General features: G+C 46.9%; 1 protein-coding gene across 12 annotated transcripts in view; it reads right to left on the reverse strand.

Moving 5' to 3' along the window:
• Erg (ETS transcription factor) overlaps positions 1-14898 on the reverse strand; it is a 227432-nt gene extending 212534 nt beyond the window's left edge. For 4 of the 12 annotated variants that reach the window (XM_006522903.3, XM_006522900.3, XM_006522899.3 and 1 more), the window contains exon 1: positions 13746-13829. Coding sequence is in view for 5 of the 12 variants with exons in the window: in XM_030248967.1 (XP_030104827.1) it covers positions 13746-14152; positions 14588-14722; positions 14796-14829 (576 nt within the window). In the remaining 7 variants the exon portion in view is untranslated. Of the gene's footprint in view, positions 1-13745; positions 14153-14587; positions 14723-14795 lie in introns of those variants that run through there. The other 8 variants (XM_030248970.1, XM_030248966.1, XM_030248967.1 and 5 more) reach the window with 7 other exon arrangements.
• Positions 14899-16624: the final 1726 nt, after the last annotated feature.

The raw sequence follows: 16624 nt of genomic DNA on the forward strand, positions 1-16624 counted from the left end.
CACACAAAATCAAACATATGTACACATACATTACGTACATACAAACACATACAAAACCAAGTGAACTTCAGGGTCTTGAACCAATGAAAGCTACAAGCAGTCAAGGAATGCAGACCAACCGCCAACCATGTAGGCAGTGGGCTTTGACACTTGGTGCACTGTGAGCCGCCTGCTTCTCATGTCCGGCTTCTGGCCAACTGGTAGCAATCAGACAGGACACTGCGGCACACAGGAAATCTAAAATTAGGTTTTACTACCTTGCATGGAGGATTTATGGGATGGTTTAATTGCTAGTTTGGAGACTAAAACCTAGACTAGGAAGGTGAAACCATCTTTCTGGACAAGCCCAGAGAGCCACTTGCACCTTGTGAACCTCATCTGCAGCAAGAGAAGACACATAACTTCAGAGAGCAGAGAGCATGACCCTGTCAACCTGGTACATGCTACAGCCAGGAGCATACTGTTTCCTGCTACTCTGATTTATAATAGTAGGCAAGTGTGGGTCTTCTGGTGAGACCAGTCTTCAAGCTACACACAAATAGTAAAAACATATGCACGCATGTGTGCATGTGCGTGCATGTGTCTGTGTGTCATGTGTATTTCTGAGTGCATGCACATATGGATGTGCACATGTTTAAGTGTGGGTATGTATATGTGTATGTGTGTGTGCGTGGTGCCTGTGTAAATGGGTGTGTGTTTGTGTATGTGCGATCACGTGTGCATGCATATGTGTGAGCATGTGTGTGTTTTCATGCATGCATGCACATGTGTGTGCACATGTTTAAGGATGGGTGTGTACATGTGTGTGCATTGTGTGTGTGCGAGTGTCTGTATGTCTGTGTATGTGTTCATGTGTGCATGCATGTGTACCTGCGTGTGTGTACAACATGTGTATATGCATGTGTGTGCCCATGTGTGTGTGTGTGTGTGTGTGTGTATGTGTGCGCGTGTGCATGCATGTAGAAGCCAGAGCTATCTATCTTCCCTAATCACTCTCTCATCCCTCACTGAGTCTGAACACACTGACGCAGCTGGCCAGCCAGCAAGCCCAGGGATACCCTGTTTCCATCTCTCCAGCACAGGATTACAGGTGCACGCTGGTACATCTGACATTTTACATGAGTTCTAGAGAGCTGAAACAGGTCTTTGTACCTTTACCAACTGAGCCATCTCCTCAGTACCCAAAGGTAATTCTGCACCATGATTTTTAACACGCATTTTCTGAGTGTGACCCAACACAGGAGGTCAGCTGTGGGATTTTCCACTTGTGGCTTCACAGCAACTTTAAAAGGTCAGACTTGGTGTTTTCAGATTATAAGATTTTTAACATTACCAGGAAATATAACACAATAGCCAGGGCTGTACACAATCATTTTTGGTAAAATGCTCAGGCCTCTGTGTCCACGGTAACATGTATCGTTGCATCTTCTAGCAGGTAGGAGGCTCTTTCCTACGGGGCTGGCCTTCAGAGGAGCACAAGATTGTTAGCCCTGCCAGTGACGAGGAGAAGCCTGAACACAAAGTCTGACTCTTAACGCCTCTGCCCTGGTTTCTCAAACACACTCTCCCTTCATGAGGACCTGGCTCTCCCTCCCGCGCTTCGCTATTTTGGGTGCTTGGGTCATTTCTAGTAACTGCACTTAAGCGATCCTGTCAGCTCCAGGGCGTGGGTGGTTATTCCACTCCCCTCATTGCACAGAGCCTGCCCTCCCTCCATCTCTGAGTCAGCTGCCTTTTCATGAAAATACTACTCTGCAGTCATTTTCATAGGAATTTGTGCTGGCGTGGCTCTGTTTCCCTTGACGCCGGCCCAAGTGTTTTTCTCTTCGGATTGGTTTTTGGTGGAAGCTCGCTCACTCGGCATGTCTCTGCATTGTTGTTTGTTTTCTAGCCTATTTCCATTTTTACTGGAGGGCAAATATCAGTCAATGTGATCCAGCTGCAGAAAGGCATCCGAGCCACACGACTTGCGTGTGGATGTCCAGGGTGAGCAGGAAATAAAGGCAGCCCACACGTGGCTTAGTAGCATGAGAAGAGCTAGCCTCTGTCTTAGGGACCAGTCTTTCACAACGTGGGCCATCTGATCTTGCGCTTTGAAAAATGTCCTGTCACCCTTCACCCTGAGAAGTGCATGGCTATTGACTGTGCCTGTTGTATGGGCATCTGTTCATTTGTGTGTGCCCGAGTATGTGCATGCCTGTGTGTACGTGTGCATGTGTGTGTGTGCGTGCATGTGTGTGCCTGAGTGTATTTATGTGTGTGTGTATGTGTGCATATGTGTACCTGAGTATATTTGTGTGTGTGCATATGTGTGCCTGAGTGTATTCGTGTGTATGTGTGTGTATGTGTGCATGTTGTATGTGCATCTGTTCATTTGTGTGTACCTGAGTATGTGCATGCCTGTGTATATATGTGTTACAGACACAAACCTCTGGCCCTGGATTTTTACAGGGGTGATGAGAATCCAAATTTGGTTGGTCGTGCTTGCTTGGCAAGCCCTTTACTAACTGAGCCATCTCCATAGACCTTGATTTTGTGTATTTATGGAGTCTTTTGGAAATACAAAGGCAACTGCGCATTGTCTAGGGCATCAAGCAGTAGAGATAAAACCAAAGAGGGAAAGGAAGAAGAAGCTGGGGCGGGGGAGATGGGAGAGAAGCTGGGAGAAGACGTGGGGGGTGGCACAGGGAATACAAAACATGGAAGACATATTTCCATTCTTCTCAAGTACATGAGATAAGATACTCTTACTAAGAACCTCAGAGCCCACCTCACTTCTTTGACCCAGGATTCTTATTTTTATTTGCCAGTACAGAGACTGGGAACAAACGTTCCTTTGACAGAAAAATCCAACTCTGACCCTCGTTATCTCTTCTTAATTGCCTTTCTTCATAACCTCCTGAAGAGTGACTACACCTATGCTCTGTCCGGCCCCAAGCTACGTCCCTCTGCAAAGAACAAAAACTGGAGCCATCATTTCACATGCAGACCTGAAGTTATGTATGTGAGGCATCTAGAAATAACATCACAGAGAGTTCCATGTATATTTACGGAAGGATAAAACTAAGTGGGATATGTTTCCTGTACTGAAACCCCCAGACTAGTGCATATTTGTGAATAATTGTCCTCTTAAAGGGTAGACTGGTAGTATTATCTCCGAAGCTTCGGCCCTCTTCACCCCCTCAAAGGGTCCTGACACCCAATGGGAATGGACAAAGGATACAGCACCTGCCCCAGAAAATCTGCTCCAGCAACCCCTCATTCCCAGACACAAATTTCCATGAGAACCAGACAGGGAACAGAACGCAGAGGCAGGCTATTCTGAAGGCAAGGCAGATCTGCAGCCTGATTTCATTAGGCCCGAGGGCTTGTTTCTGTTCATCTGTGCATGGATTCAGGTAAAACTTTGCTGACTTTACTGTTGAGGTCAGTGGGTCCCACCTTGTGGAGCAAGCCAGGAGCAGTGGGAAGAAGCCTGATGCTGAGGGAGAGGCGGAGAGCTGTGTGCGCTGAGCGGGGAACGGGAAAGGCTTAGCCACGGTCAGACTTTATGAGGTGACTTGGGCGTCAGTTGTAAGGTCGCTGAGCTCACCCACGCACCGCTGTAACATAGACGCTGAAGGGGAAAATCTAGCCCCACTGCGGTGATGACCACAACTTTAACCAAACATAACACACTCCAAGAGTTCTTCTTCGGCTTCTCACACCCACGAGTGTGATCTGTCAGCTCCGTTGCCCCTCCCTGGGAACAGAATCCATGAATTGGTAATCCTGCGTGGAGCAGTTTGTTCCAGGGTCTTCCTCAACGATGTGGCAAACTGTCAGTATCCCCACCCGCCCACCCACCCACACACACACACAGAGGCGATGCATACGAACCCCTCCCTGGAAGAACATATGGGGTCCTTGGTTGCTGGGTGAGAAGTTTTTTTCCAGGATGAGTGAAACGCACATAGCTTCCATCAACGTGTTATCATGTTCACCCTGTGTTGAGATCATCGAACTCATGTGTTTCTGTATTCACACGTGTGCACCGAAGGTCACCCAAGTGACATCTATTTAAGAAGTCCTCGTCTGCTGTGCTTTTCTCGATGCAGTTTGGATTTTAAGTTAATTTGTCCTCTGATGGGAAATTGAACTAAATGGATGTTGTGCAAGCATCCATCTGCCTACCTCCAGTGTGACTGGGAACAGAAAACATCTACCTCTAAAAGGTTTCCATCCGGTAAGCCATCATCACACAATGAGGCATAGAACCGGGCTCAGGATGTCACCTCCATAGCTAAGTGTTCATGGAATCCTACATTCCATCCCCCAGTACCCCATAATGGAGTGTGGCAACCAGTAATCCCAGCAGAGAGGAGGATGAGGGGTTCAAGGCCAGCCTTGGCTACATAACACTTTAGGGTTGGCCCAATACAAATCATACACTGTCTCATAAACACACATATACATACATACATATACATACATATACACACATAAACACACATATACATACATACACCCAAGAGGTAGGACTGGGCTGTGACATTCCCTGTAGTGCCACACTGGAAGGCACAGAAGTCAACTATGTAAAGTCTTGCTCTCCTATCTGCCTCTACGTGATTGGCAATGAAGCATCCCAGCTAGAAAGAGATATTTGACAGTGGGTAGAACTTTGGCAGTTCCCTTTGTTTAAAAATCCAAGAGATATTCCTCTCCATTAATGTCTGGCCACCAGCAACCGCCTGAATGAGGTATAAAATCTGATACAGCGATTGGAGTTGAGAGAAGCCTTGCATATTTTGTTTAACAGATCTTTTTTAATGGTTCTTTTATGGTATGCACGCCTGCAGGGAATAGTAAACCAAAGCAAGAGAATGAAATCCCCTTAATATGCACTGGCATCAACAGGAACACACACCTACAGGGAGCCATGGGCTAAGACTGACTCCACTGCAGGATCCAGAGCTGAACGCAAGCTTCTTACTCAAGGAAGTAGGGGTGAGCGTAAACCTGCTCGTGAAGCCTTGCCTCTGCATAAAGACTCAAGGAGGCGTTGGCTCTAAAGCAAGCATAGTTTGACAGGTGAGCTAATCAATGACACATGTCACAGAAGGGACACATGTCACAGAAGGGACACAGGCAGTCACAAAGAGCAGTGTGCAGCCCCTGTTAGCTCTGTAACATCCAGCTGTGCACTTTGGTTTAGGAAGATCCGATTTCCCTTGTAGTTGCCGTTACCACACTGTAAGATCACACCGTCTGGAAAGTGAATTCTGCATTGGTCCAGACCACTGATAGTCCTCTACGCACTGGGGTACCAGCACTTTACAACATCTTCAAGTGATAAATGGCACAGCACTCGGGAGACCCACAGAATGGGAGCTGTGTCACGATAGTGGGATTATATTTAAATAGCGGATGCCCGCTAATATTTCATGTGCATGAAGCTGTCAGGGCATAAGTCCCACAGAGGCAACGCCATTTGTTACCAAGGATATAAAGTTTCAGTCTGAAAGCAAGTATTTTGTTTGGCCCTTTGAAAGCATGAAGTTAGTATATATGCAGCCCTGGGTTCAATCCCCAGCACCATGGAATAATTGATAGCAATAGTAATAGATAGTGGCATGAACTGACTCAATAGAAAATTATCGGTATATTTTCGTTACCGCTGGGAACCTGCAGATGTAGTGCTGAGCGAGTTTCTATTTGATTTTCTGTTGTCTTCAGACTTGTTCCCATACTTGTGCTTTGGATGATGTTGTTGGTGAAGATGCTGTGCCTAAAAAAAAATCTACTCTGGTTATAAATTATAAAGTGATTTATGAAGCTTTAACACTGCTCACAGTCCACCGGAACCCTAAGCTGAACATTCTAAAGATGCAATGGCCAAAATGGCAGCCAAAGCCATGTAGCTACCGTGGTACCCCTGGGTGGGACTAGGCTGTGGGTGGGATCCACAAACTGCATCTAATACGGGGCAGTGGGGTGGAGAAAAGCAATCCAAAATAGCTCACCAGTGTAACCACACTGGTACTCGAATTACCTCAGAAATAATAGTATTTTGGACATGTGCTCTGCGAGCTACCGTATTAGAATTAACGTTTCTCATTCCGTTTTCCTCGAACAATTTCGCCTACAACACTTTAAACTTACACAGGACTTGGTCTCTGCCTCCCCTGACAAGCAGGGCACTGGGGACAGCCCTTGTAGACCGCTGTTGCTAACTTGGAACTGCAATAGTCCCTGAGGCACCTGTTCTGAAAACTGGGGGCAGCACAGTCACAGCAAGGGGGACCTATGCCCTTGGGTGAGGCGTCACCCGCCATCTCCCACAGCTCCCTGCCTTCCCTTTCTCTGCCAGGAATTTTATTCTTCTGAGTCACTCTTGGGTCACTGAGGCTGTTATGTAGCTCCGTCTCTCCAAACTTCAGGATGGGGTCTATGTATTTCCTGCATTGCATGTGATCCAGCTTCAGGGCTCCATACTGCCCACAAGCCAAACACTCACAGAACCTGCCTCTCACACCGCTCTGCAGTCTGTCCAGACCCAACCCCATCACCATCGACTCACTGCCTTAACTTTGGAGAGCACTTTCTGGTCCTCCCAAGGCAAGGACCAGAGTGTTCAAGTCTTAGGACACGGACTATTGTCCCCCAAAAAGTGGTGCACAGGGACACGTACAATTTATCAAGAATCTCTAAAATACTGTAGATACAAACAGATATAGTGGAATCTAAAGAGAAAAGATGGGGAAATATGTAAAGGCAGATTAAGAATACAGTGCTCACAGGGGTCAATGATACTGGCTGAGTGGGGTTATACACAGCCCTCTTAAGGTGAAATCTACCTGATCTTTCAAACAGACAGCATACACCAGCTGATATGAGGCCCCTAACACACACACAGTAGAGGACTTTCACGTGTGTGTTCATTCAGAGATGATGCACCTAACCCTCAAGAGACTGGAGACCCCAGGGAATTTAGAGGTCACATGGTGTGTGGCGGGGGCATGTGGAGACAAGGGAGTAGAGAGGAGGTGTGGGATGTGGATCAGTTGGAGGGTGGATGAGGGGGGTAGAATATGGAGTATAAAAAATAAATTAATTTTAAAAATAAGATAAAATATTAAGAAAAAAAGATGAAATCTACTCTTGGACGACTCTGGATGCTGAGGCCAAAACTAAATCCACTAGGAAGAAAAGACTTACATGGAGGAGCTGAGTCGGCAACAGAAACCCACCCAGAGCTTAGCACGGGGCTGTCTCCGCTGCATGATCCATGAAACCCATTGGTTCTCATCACACAGGAGCCACCACTGAGGCTGGCACCCATCCGTGTGTGCTCGCCTTATTTCATGGTGCACGCGCGCGCACGTCCACTCTGTAGATTCTATGGTGTATGCCTGATCGACCTCTGGAAACTAAGGCATGTAAATTCACCCTGTTGTGGTTTCAGGTCTGTAATAAACTACCCTGATCCAAAGCAGCATGAGGAAGGAGTGGGTTTGTTGCTGTAACCCCAGGTTAAAGTCCATCGCTTGGGGGTGGGGGTTTCAAAGCAGAAACTAAATCAGCCAGTCACATCACACCCAAAGACAAGAGTCTTAAACAGTCACAACTCTGTTTCTGTCTCCTATGCGGTCCCTGCATTCTCTGGTGCACATGTAGTCTGTGTTATCTTCCACCTGGAGGTTACTGTCCCAAAGACCTGGCCTTAAGAGTGTCCTAGCCCGGATACCCTCTCCTCAGCAAAAACTATCGGAAGCCAGAGGAGTCTTGGTCACATGCTACCCATATAACTATTTAAAAGAGAAAGTGAAAGGTACACCACAGCTCTCTGGAGTCAGTCACACAGGTGGACAGATGGGCTGCATGCCAGAATGTTCCAGCATTTCCCAATAAAGATTCAACAGTGTGTCTAATCTCTCGATAAGTGTGGTGCTTTAATAATCTCTGTTTGATACATGCTTGCCATTTAACTTTTAGGACAGTGCTTGAATTCAATAGGAGATCAATAAAATTGTAACGTGTTTTCAAGTCACTTAAAATTAATGAAATAAAATTTATCATGATTTGATGCTTAATTTTTGTTAAAAATTAGTAATAGTGCTGCTCAGTGCAAGTCGCACAGGCACTCTTAATGCACACAAGTAGAGCCTTGCTACGTTACAGGGACCTGTGACGGGTTACAGCGCATTACCTCTAGATGACAAGCAATCAAGTTACAGGGCACTCAGAGGGAAGCACTGCTTTGGGGCATTCTGCCTGGCCACCTATATTTGCAAGTATTAGCAAACTGCAATAAATAAATAAACAAATACATAAATACATAAATAAATAAATAAACTCAGCTTCATCGCAGGACGTTATAACTTTAGAATTGTTACTACTGCAGCTACAGTATGATTTCCTGTTGATACGGCAAATGGAAAGCCATAAATATCTCTCAGTCTTGAAGGCAGAGGCTTTGGGTGGGTCTCAGGGTTTAAGGTAAATACTGCTCGCATGCTGATCTAGCATATGTTCTCTCAAAAGCCTGGAATGCTTCTTAGATTCGATCTTAATTGTCTTTATTCCTATTTAAAACCCTGCAGTAAAGCAAACCACACCCCCAGGGTCACAGAGACTGGAAAGTACTTTTAAGTACTTTTTAATACCGAAAAGGCAAGTTGTTTCCCCCCCCCCCCCCGCCACTTTTGCATATTCTGTCATCTTGCTGCTGTGTGGTGCAAAAAGAGCAAGCCTTACACAAGACAGGTTTAAACTTTTCGTGATTACAGACCCCATCCACGGGAAGGAAGCTTCTCGGGCGTGGTGAGGCTGACATGGTGACGTTGACACGGTGCTAACCAAAGTGGGGCAGCTTTCAGGGCATCCCTGGGGGTAGGGGTTGGGGGAGGCAGCTGACTCCTTACAAAATTTTTACCTTGCTTACTCCCCACAAAAGGAAATCTTGGCTTTCGGAAACATTTAACTTAATAGGTGTCGGGTTCAGACCCTGCGATTCCGAACATTTCCTTTTATGCGTGCTTTGTGAATTATGATGCTCAGCTTAGGTCTAGGCAGTCACAGTCACGTCTCTGCCTCTTTGAACGTCTCGCAGGATGGTGACCATCCCCACCCTCCAACCAGGTACCCCTTACGTATTCTTTCCGTCCGTTCTCTGGACCTTCCCTCCTCATTTACTAAAGCTTTGAGCACAGTTCTGTGCATCAGTTACACACACAGGCAGGTGTGCACAGGGCTACTCGGTTCCTGGAATCTCTGACACCTCCCACCTCTGGTCTCACAGCTACAGACAGCAGCGTGGTACCAGCATGTGACATGTCTCTCCATGCATTATAAACTTATCATTAGTGTGATGCTACAGCATCTGCCTTGCTATCAGCCCAGCTCTGCCTGCAGCATTGCTGGGGGGACACAGCTTTCACACAACCAGTCTTTCAAAGGGAGCCATATATGATTCCAAGGAACTACGGGAAGTGACTTAATTCAGCAGAATTCTGTCCAGCGCTTTCTTCGGGTCCCGGAAGGCCCTGTCACAGCTAAGCCTGTCACATCAGCTTTCTGGGGTCCAACGGCATCACTGACAAAAGCCCAATTCTTCAGTTAGGAAATGGGAACCTGGTTTCCTTTCCCAGTCACATGTACCTCTGCCTAGGAGTGGTGGCAGATGGACAGACCTCAGGCAGTCCTGTGGAACCTGCCTGTCTGGAGAGGTTTCTGTTCAGTACAGTCTCTGACCCCCAAGATACCAGGGAGCCAGGGCTCTCCCTCCTCTGCTCTAAGCCCCAGCCTCAACAAACACCGTCACCAAGAAGGACTGCTTTGCAGAAGCCCTGGGAGGAGGGATGGACCCAAGAGGCTGCATCTCCCTACCATCTGCCCCTGCCCCTTCTTTGGCCAGAGATCTAGCAGAAAAGAGCCACTGGATCTCAGGTATAGAAAGTGACTATAAATTCTGAAGTTTTAGTAGCCAGACTGTGAGGCACACAACAGGCTGTCCTGTCTCATAGCCACTAAGCCACCAAGGGTTGCCCAAGTCTCAGGGTCTAGAAGGAAGAACACTTTCCTATCACTATTCCTGTCCACTGCTGTAGGGAGGCAGCATGAAGTTCCAGGCCTACCAAGAGCTTGGGTTTTTCTTATTGTCCCACAAAGCAGAGAGTGCCCGAAACAGACATGGAGTGCCTGAAACGCCTATCCTGGTTCCCAGCAGACATTCAGAACCAGGCGATTCCACCCTTGAGGAAGTCCAACCACGCACTAGGGAACCCTCCCTCCAGGTAACCAACCACGCAGACCTCCCTAGCACCCAGAAAAGCAGTGCTCTTCCCACCCCTTCACCTGTCACATAGCAACTGCAATTCCAATTCTGATCCCCAAGAATCTATATTCCCATGTGGGGGTCAGGAAAATAAATGAATCCTTACACAAATAGCCAAGAATGGCTTACTGAAAACAGGATGACGGCAACATCACTGAATGAGGTTTCCCTCCTCTGTCCCCTGCACACAAGACCTCTTCCCTTTCTGTAAAACTTGATAAACTTTGCCGAACCACTCAGAAGTGTAAAAATGCGATTCATTTCTCAGAAGTCTCCCTAGATCGGCTGTCATGCTGTTTCCCATGCAATGGGATGGTGTGCCCACCCCCCACCCCACCCCCGTCTCTCTCTCTCTCTCTCTCTCTCTCTCTCTCTCTCTCTCTCTCTCGAATTCACTTTGCAGGAAGAATTACTAGAAAAAAATATTAGCCCTACAGAGTCACACTTGGGATGAGAACACATATAGAAATCCCCTCTCCAGTTATCCAGTTCAAGATCGAGGGCTGCATTGTACATGAAACAACTACATTTTTAAAACTCTTCGAGCATGCTCACAGTTCGCCCCAGGTCTGATCTGGTGTCTGTTTCTCCCAGATCAGAATGTCTTAGGCGACCTCACCTCAGTAGCCTGCCTCACACTCATTTGCAGCCTGTTGAGCAAGCCTGATCTTTCTGCACACGCTTTAAGGCATACTGCGTCCTTCCGGCATTAAAAGATTGCTTCTCAGACACGGGAGCCCTCCTGCCTATGACCAGCTACTAAGAAAATAGGAGACCTCAAAAGTTAGTTCACATCCAGAACTTAGACAGAGAGCTCCACTTTTAGACGCACCCTTTAATTTCTTGCTGTTGTCTACATTTTACTTGTGCTTAAATTTAGGAAAGTAATTTTAGTTCTCGCCTGTCCGGCCGCCCGCACTAAGGCCCTAGATTCGCAAACACGGAGCACCAAATCCTCTCTCACTCTCTCTCTCTCTCTCTCTCTCTCTCTCTCTCTCTCTCTCTCTGATACTAAAACGATTGATATAAACTGTAATGTTGAAGGGAGGAACACATCCCTGGATATTTTACAAAACCTGTTCACAGAAGTATAAGTAAACAGGATTCTCTGGTTACCTCCAACACTGCCTTGGCGAGATCCATCAGAGAGGTCTAATAGCCCCCATGTATATTAACAGCTAACAACTGCCCATGAAGAAGGGTGTTGGAAATACTGATGAGAAATACTAAACATGAAGCTGTGCCCTCCTGTGCACCACCCACCCCCGTATCAACAGACTTCAAAAATGCACTCACCAGGACCACCGAGTACTTCAGTCTCCTTTCTGTTTAAACGCCTCCACTACATCATCTCATTTCTCTAATGAACGCTGAGCCTGCTTTAAAGCATCTCAAATTCTAGGTGAAGAGTATAAGCCGTGCGTTGAAGGTACTGCCTCCGTGGGCGAGTCTATTCTTACAGAGAAATGCAGCCAAAGTCCCATGTGTCCCGCTGCAATGGAACAGTGAGTCCTGCAGAGAAGACGTAATAAGGCAGGGAACAAGATACCTGCACTTACAGAGACAGCGGTGAGCCCAGCATCACAAAGCAGGGGCTCCTATATGACCTAACTCCTGTGTTTAAGGTCTTGCAAGCCCCAGCTCTGATAAGTCTCCCTTTCTTAGAAAGAGGTAGGTGTCCCTCTATCAACAAGTCTGAATGGAGACCTGTGACAGAGCTGGCCACAAGACACTGATTCAACCTGACAGTTTTCCCACAACCGTGGCTCTGATGACCAGTGCAAACCTGAGAATGTTTGTCACGGGGGAATAGGAAAGGGCTTTTGAAACATTAGCTCCTGTGTATGTTGAAATAAATGCTCCCTTGATTGATTTGATTTATTCGATTTTTTATTAAGATAATGAACAAGAAAAATCAGAGCTAACACTACTTTTAGGAAAGGAAGTGTTCAATTCTGATATGAGGTTATGTTTAATAAATGCATACCACACAAGACTATAGATTAGCAAGGAAGCTAAAATCATTTTGGACATATCTCAGGTATGACTTACTTCTTGGTTATAAATCTGCTATGCCACTGGCATCTTTACCATGTATAAAACATCTGATTTTTTTAAGAATGAAAATGTCAACAAAGTTTTTATTTAATATCACACAAATCCTGCAAAAGAGGTGGAAGGATGCTTGCACACAGGTGTGCATGCAGCCCTGTGTTCCCAGCCATCTGACAACAAACAACGACTTTAAAAATCTTAATTGAACTGGTTGGATTTAGTCACCAAGGGCTTGTGAAAAGAATAAATGTGAAATGCGTTATAAGACTGCCTAGAATTTTAAAAGCAAAACAGCATTAAGCATGAAGTTTCAAAATTGGTAATTTTAGGTGGTACTAGAATTTTTATAGTCACTAACAAATATTTCCAAACTTAGAATTCTCACTTTCTAGCTTGGCAACACAGTCCAAATCAGACGAGTTTCCAAAACCACAAAGAGCATTTGTGATGTGTCTTCGACTCCTATAGTTTTTCTTGAGAATTAAAAACTTTACATATTAGCCACATATTGCTACAGCGCATCCTGTGTTACATAAAATTATTGTTTCGTTATTAGTAGCTCACTGTTTGACACTGGTTAGTTCATTTGTCTGGTTGGGGTTTTATTTAACTCCTGTATGCTGACAGACCTTGGCTAGAGCAGAGCCCCTGAGCTGGATACCAGCAGAGCAAGGGTTACTTCTACAAATGTGACAGCTTTAGGTCCAGGGACTGTAACTCCTTGGAGTGAATGGAGGATGCTTGCAAAGATGACGGCCACTCTACACCCGAGTGTGTTGCCCGGCCCAGGATGGAAGTTTCCTCGCACTCCAAAGTTATAGACACGTGCACAGTGAAATCTTTAGCATCTACGGTAGTCTGGGAATAAACGAAATTATCTTTACATCCACAAAGAATTTGTGAAATCCACATTTGCGTTAAAATCTCGCGTCCTTCGGGCAGTTTAGACTGCTATAAAACCACTAATAATAACATTTAAGCCTTAAGCTAAAAAACAACAAGGGTGCAGCGCTTGTCACAGACATCTGCCTACTGTGTAACAGCGAAAAGTGAGATTTCAGAAGAAAAGAAACTATAACCACATTTGTAAACATCCCCAACTTTTCAAAGGTGGTCGGCGATCTGGGAGCGCAGTCTGGCAGTCTGCGGAGGTGAAGAGGGACCCTGGGAGAGGAGGGCACAGATCTATAACCTGGTTCGAAAGACTGCATCCTTCCGCGCCCTCACCCAGATGTCACCCACCAGCTGTGACCCACAGCCTGCCTCCCACATACGCATGTCTGTCCCAACACTGTTGCTGGAACTGACAAGTCCACAGCCTCTTGGCCACTGTGGTTCCGAAGGACTCCGCCACCACGAGAAACGGAGGACTTACCCAGAGCCCGGTGCTGCCGTCGGGGAAGGTCTGTCCAGTTCGTGGGTACCCGCGCGTGTCCGCGCCCGCGTGTGCCCACGCACATGCCGGGCCGGGCCGGGCAGCACTGACTCTCAGGGTGCTGAGTGGCTCAGCTCCTGCTGTGGCGCGGACCTTGGGGAAGCTCTGGCTCCCGCCAATCACTGAGCAGGGCTGGCCCGAGGCAGCCCGGGCGAGCCTGGAGTGTGCTGGGGGCGGGGCGGATGCGCGGGATGCGGGGACCAGGTGCAAGTGCGCGTGGGCGTGCAAGTGTGAATGGAGATCCTCTGTGTGGCGGGATTGCGTGCACTCGTGTCCCTGAACGCCAGGGGGCTCGTGTCCAGGGGCAGGATTGGAAGGCGCGCCCCTTGCAGGGTCAGCAGGCAGGGCTGAGAGATGGGGAAGAGGAAGAGGAGGAAGGGGAGGAGGAAGAGACAAGAGCTTAGACGGACCAGCGGAACAGAGGGAGCATCCTCCGTTGCACGGAGCCTGCCCAGCAGAGAAGAGCCCAGAGGCAATTCCCGGAGCTAAGCTGTGCAAAGAGAACGATGGGGGATGAGGGGGGCGGGGGGGGGTAGGGATGCAAGGGGACCTGGCGGGACTCTGGTGGGAAGTGGCGCCACGGAGGTGCGGCTCCTCCAAAGTCCTGACTGCTTTTAAGAAGTAGTATTGTATTTTTACCCGGTCTGGTTACAACATAAAAGTTCAAGTGTGTGCGTCTGCAGAAGTTTAAAACAACCCTTGGGCTGCCTTGGATGCTAACAGAAAAGTCTGTCCATGTTTCACCCAGGGAAAGAAGAGACGTGGGTGCTGAGGGGGATCACCTTTAATAAGAATCCAGGAACTACCAGATGCTGAGGCCAGGGATCTGCTTTGGGAGAAGCTGGATGCCAGGATGCTGGGAGGTACAGACAAGCTTGGTGACAGCTGAGGCTGGGCAATGCTCCTTCGTTCTAGGGCTTAAGGTCACAGCCCCTCAGACATCTAGGTCAGGAATGATTTCCAACATCAAAATCCCAGAGTCCCACTTACCTGATGCTTTTCCGTCTTCCTTTCCTGTGGGCATCGGGACCTTCAAGACCCCAGCGCCCTCCTACATGTTGTCCCCATTCCGACAGCCTGAAAACTACCCATCTCCCTCCCTCGACTCACTTTAACAGCCAAGAATTTCAGCAAACAGCCAGAAAGAAAGCTAAGTCGTCGTCGCACCCCCCCCCCCACTCCCCGCCGCCGCCGCCCCAGGGCAGGAGGCGAATAAGCGCTCTTTTAATTTGAAAAATAGTAATTAAAACTCCTTCAACTTTTAAGGCTACGCAACATAATCTATTAATTGGGCGCTATTAACATGCCGTTTTACTGAGCGTAGCACACAGAAGTCCGATTGTGACGGAGGGGTGTTTTCAATGAAAGTGGAGTTATTTTAACTGCAGACTGTTTACTTTTCTGTGGTTTAGTCTATAACTTTCTCTTTTTCTTGCTTCAGAATTCTGCTCCATGAAGCAAAGCCCTTAGCTCCCAGACATTCCAAAAAGTCTGCCAAAATAATAGAAAAAAAGAGAGAGAGAGAAAGGGAAGAAAAAAAAACACCAAGAGACCCCCAAGTCTGGGTCAGGTTTAGGGTTGTCTGTGGACAGCGCCAGCAGGCTCCTCCCTAGGCACTAGGCAACTTAAACAATAAATAAATAAATAAATAAATAAATAAATAAATAAATAAATAAAACTTTGGGAGCTCTATTTGCATTTGCTAGGGGAAAAAATAAAATAAAAGTGAGTCTAAATAGTTGAATACAGATATTGCCTATTCCAAAACTTATGGGTTCTAGTGTGACCTTTAACCCCACAGATGCCAAAATGAGCTCACTGATCTAACTAGGAAACAAAGCAGTTCCCTGTAAAACTGTCCTCTGTTGTGAAATTGCTAGGGTCCTTCTTGGGAATTTCTAGACCAGCTGCCCCATCATGAGGGTTCAGATACAAACCCACCTCTCTCCCAGGGTGGACAAGAAGAGGGAGCAATCAAAACTAGTATTGGAAACAAAGTTTCCAGCAAACACACTGTGCTCTGCTTGGCAAGACAGCAGCCATTCAAAGGTCAGAATGCAGAGTCAAAGTATCTCTCATCCTGTCCATCATCGTCTGCCTAGTCCTTTACTGCCTAGTCCATCCTGTGCTCACTGGTACCGTGTTTGTTTGTATGTTCGTAGCCCAGGTTGACTTCAAATTTACTATGTAGCTGAGAAGAACCCTGACTTCCTACCTCTACCTCTGGAACCATAGGAGCGCTCATACACCCAGAACCTAGTGAGCACCCAGAACCTCACCCAGAGCCTAGCAAGCAGAAGTCAAGCACTCCACGAACTGAGCCGACATCCTCAGCCCCAGTAACTCATGACTTACAATGTCATCCTTTATGGGGTCTTTAAAATATTCACCCTGACTCTCCCTTTAATTATCACATGTACACTTGGGGTCTTTATTTCTGTCATCCAGTTATTCTGGATCCGAATCCTCTCACTGTATTCTATTCTCGATTGTTAATTTGTAAAACTTACTCCAGGAGTCCCTTCACATTTAGGGGAGCTCTGTGAAGTGAACAGGTTCTGAACCCATCTGGGGAGCTGGGGACCCCAGGGAGCAGACAGCCTCTGTTTCTTAACCCATTGCTGCCCTGGTCCATCCCTCAATCCTCAACAGCCCCCAGGATAACAATGATTCATAAAATGACAGCTGAGGGCAGCGTGGGCCCTCAGTGACAAATGGACATGGTCTAAAAATAAAAAAAAAAACCGCCAATGAGAGTAGAGAAAATGACAATTTCACCAAATCCAAGCCATAAAACATAATCAACACAGGTTCATTTG

The sequence above is a fragment of the Mus musculus genome, chromosome 16, assembly GCF_000001635.26.
Source record: "Mus musculus strain C57BL/6J chromosome 16, GRCm38.p6 C57BL/6J".
In the NCBI taxonomy this organism is placed as follows: Eukaryota; Metazoa; Chordata; class Mammalia; order Rodentia; family Muridae; genus Mus; species Mus musculus.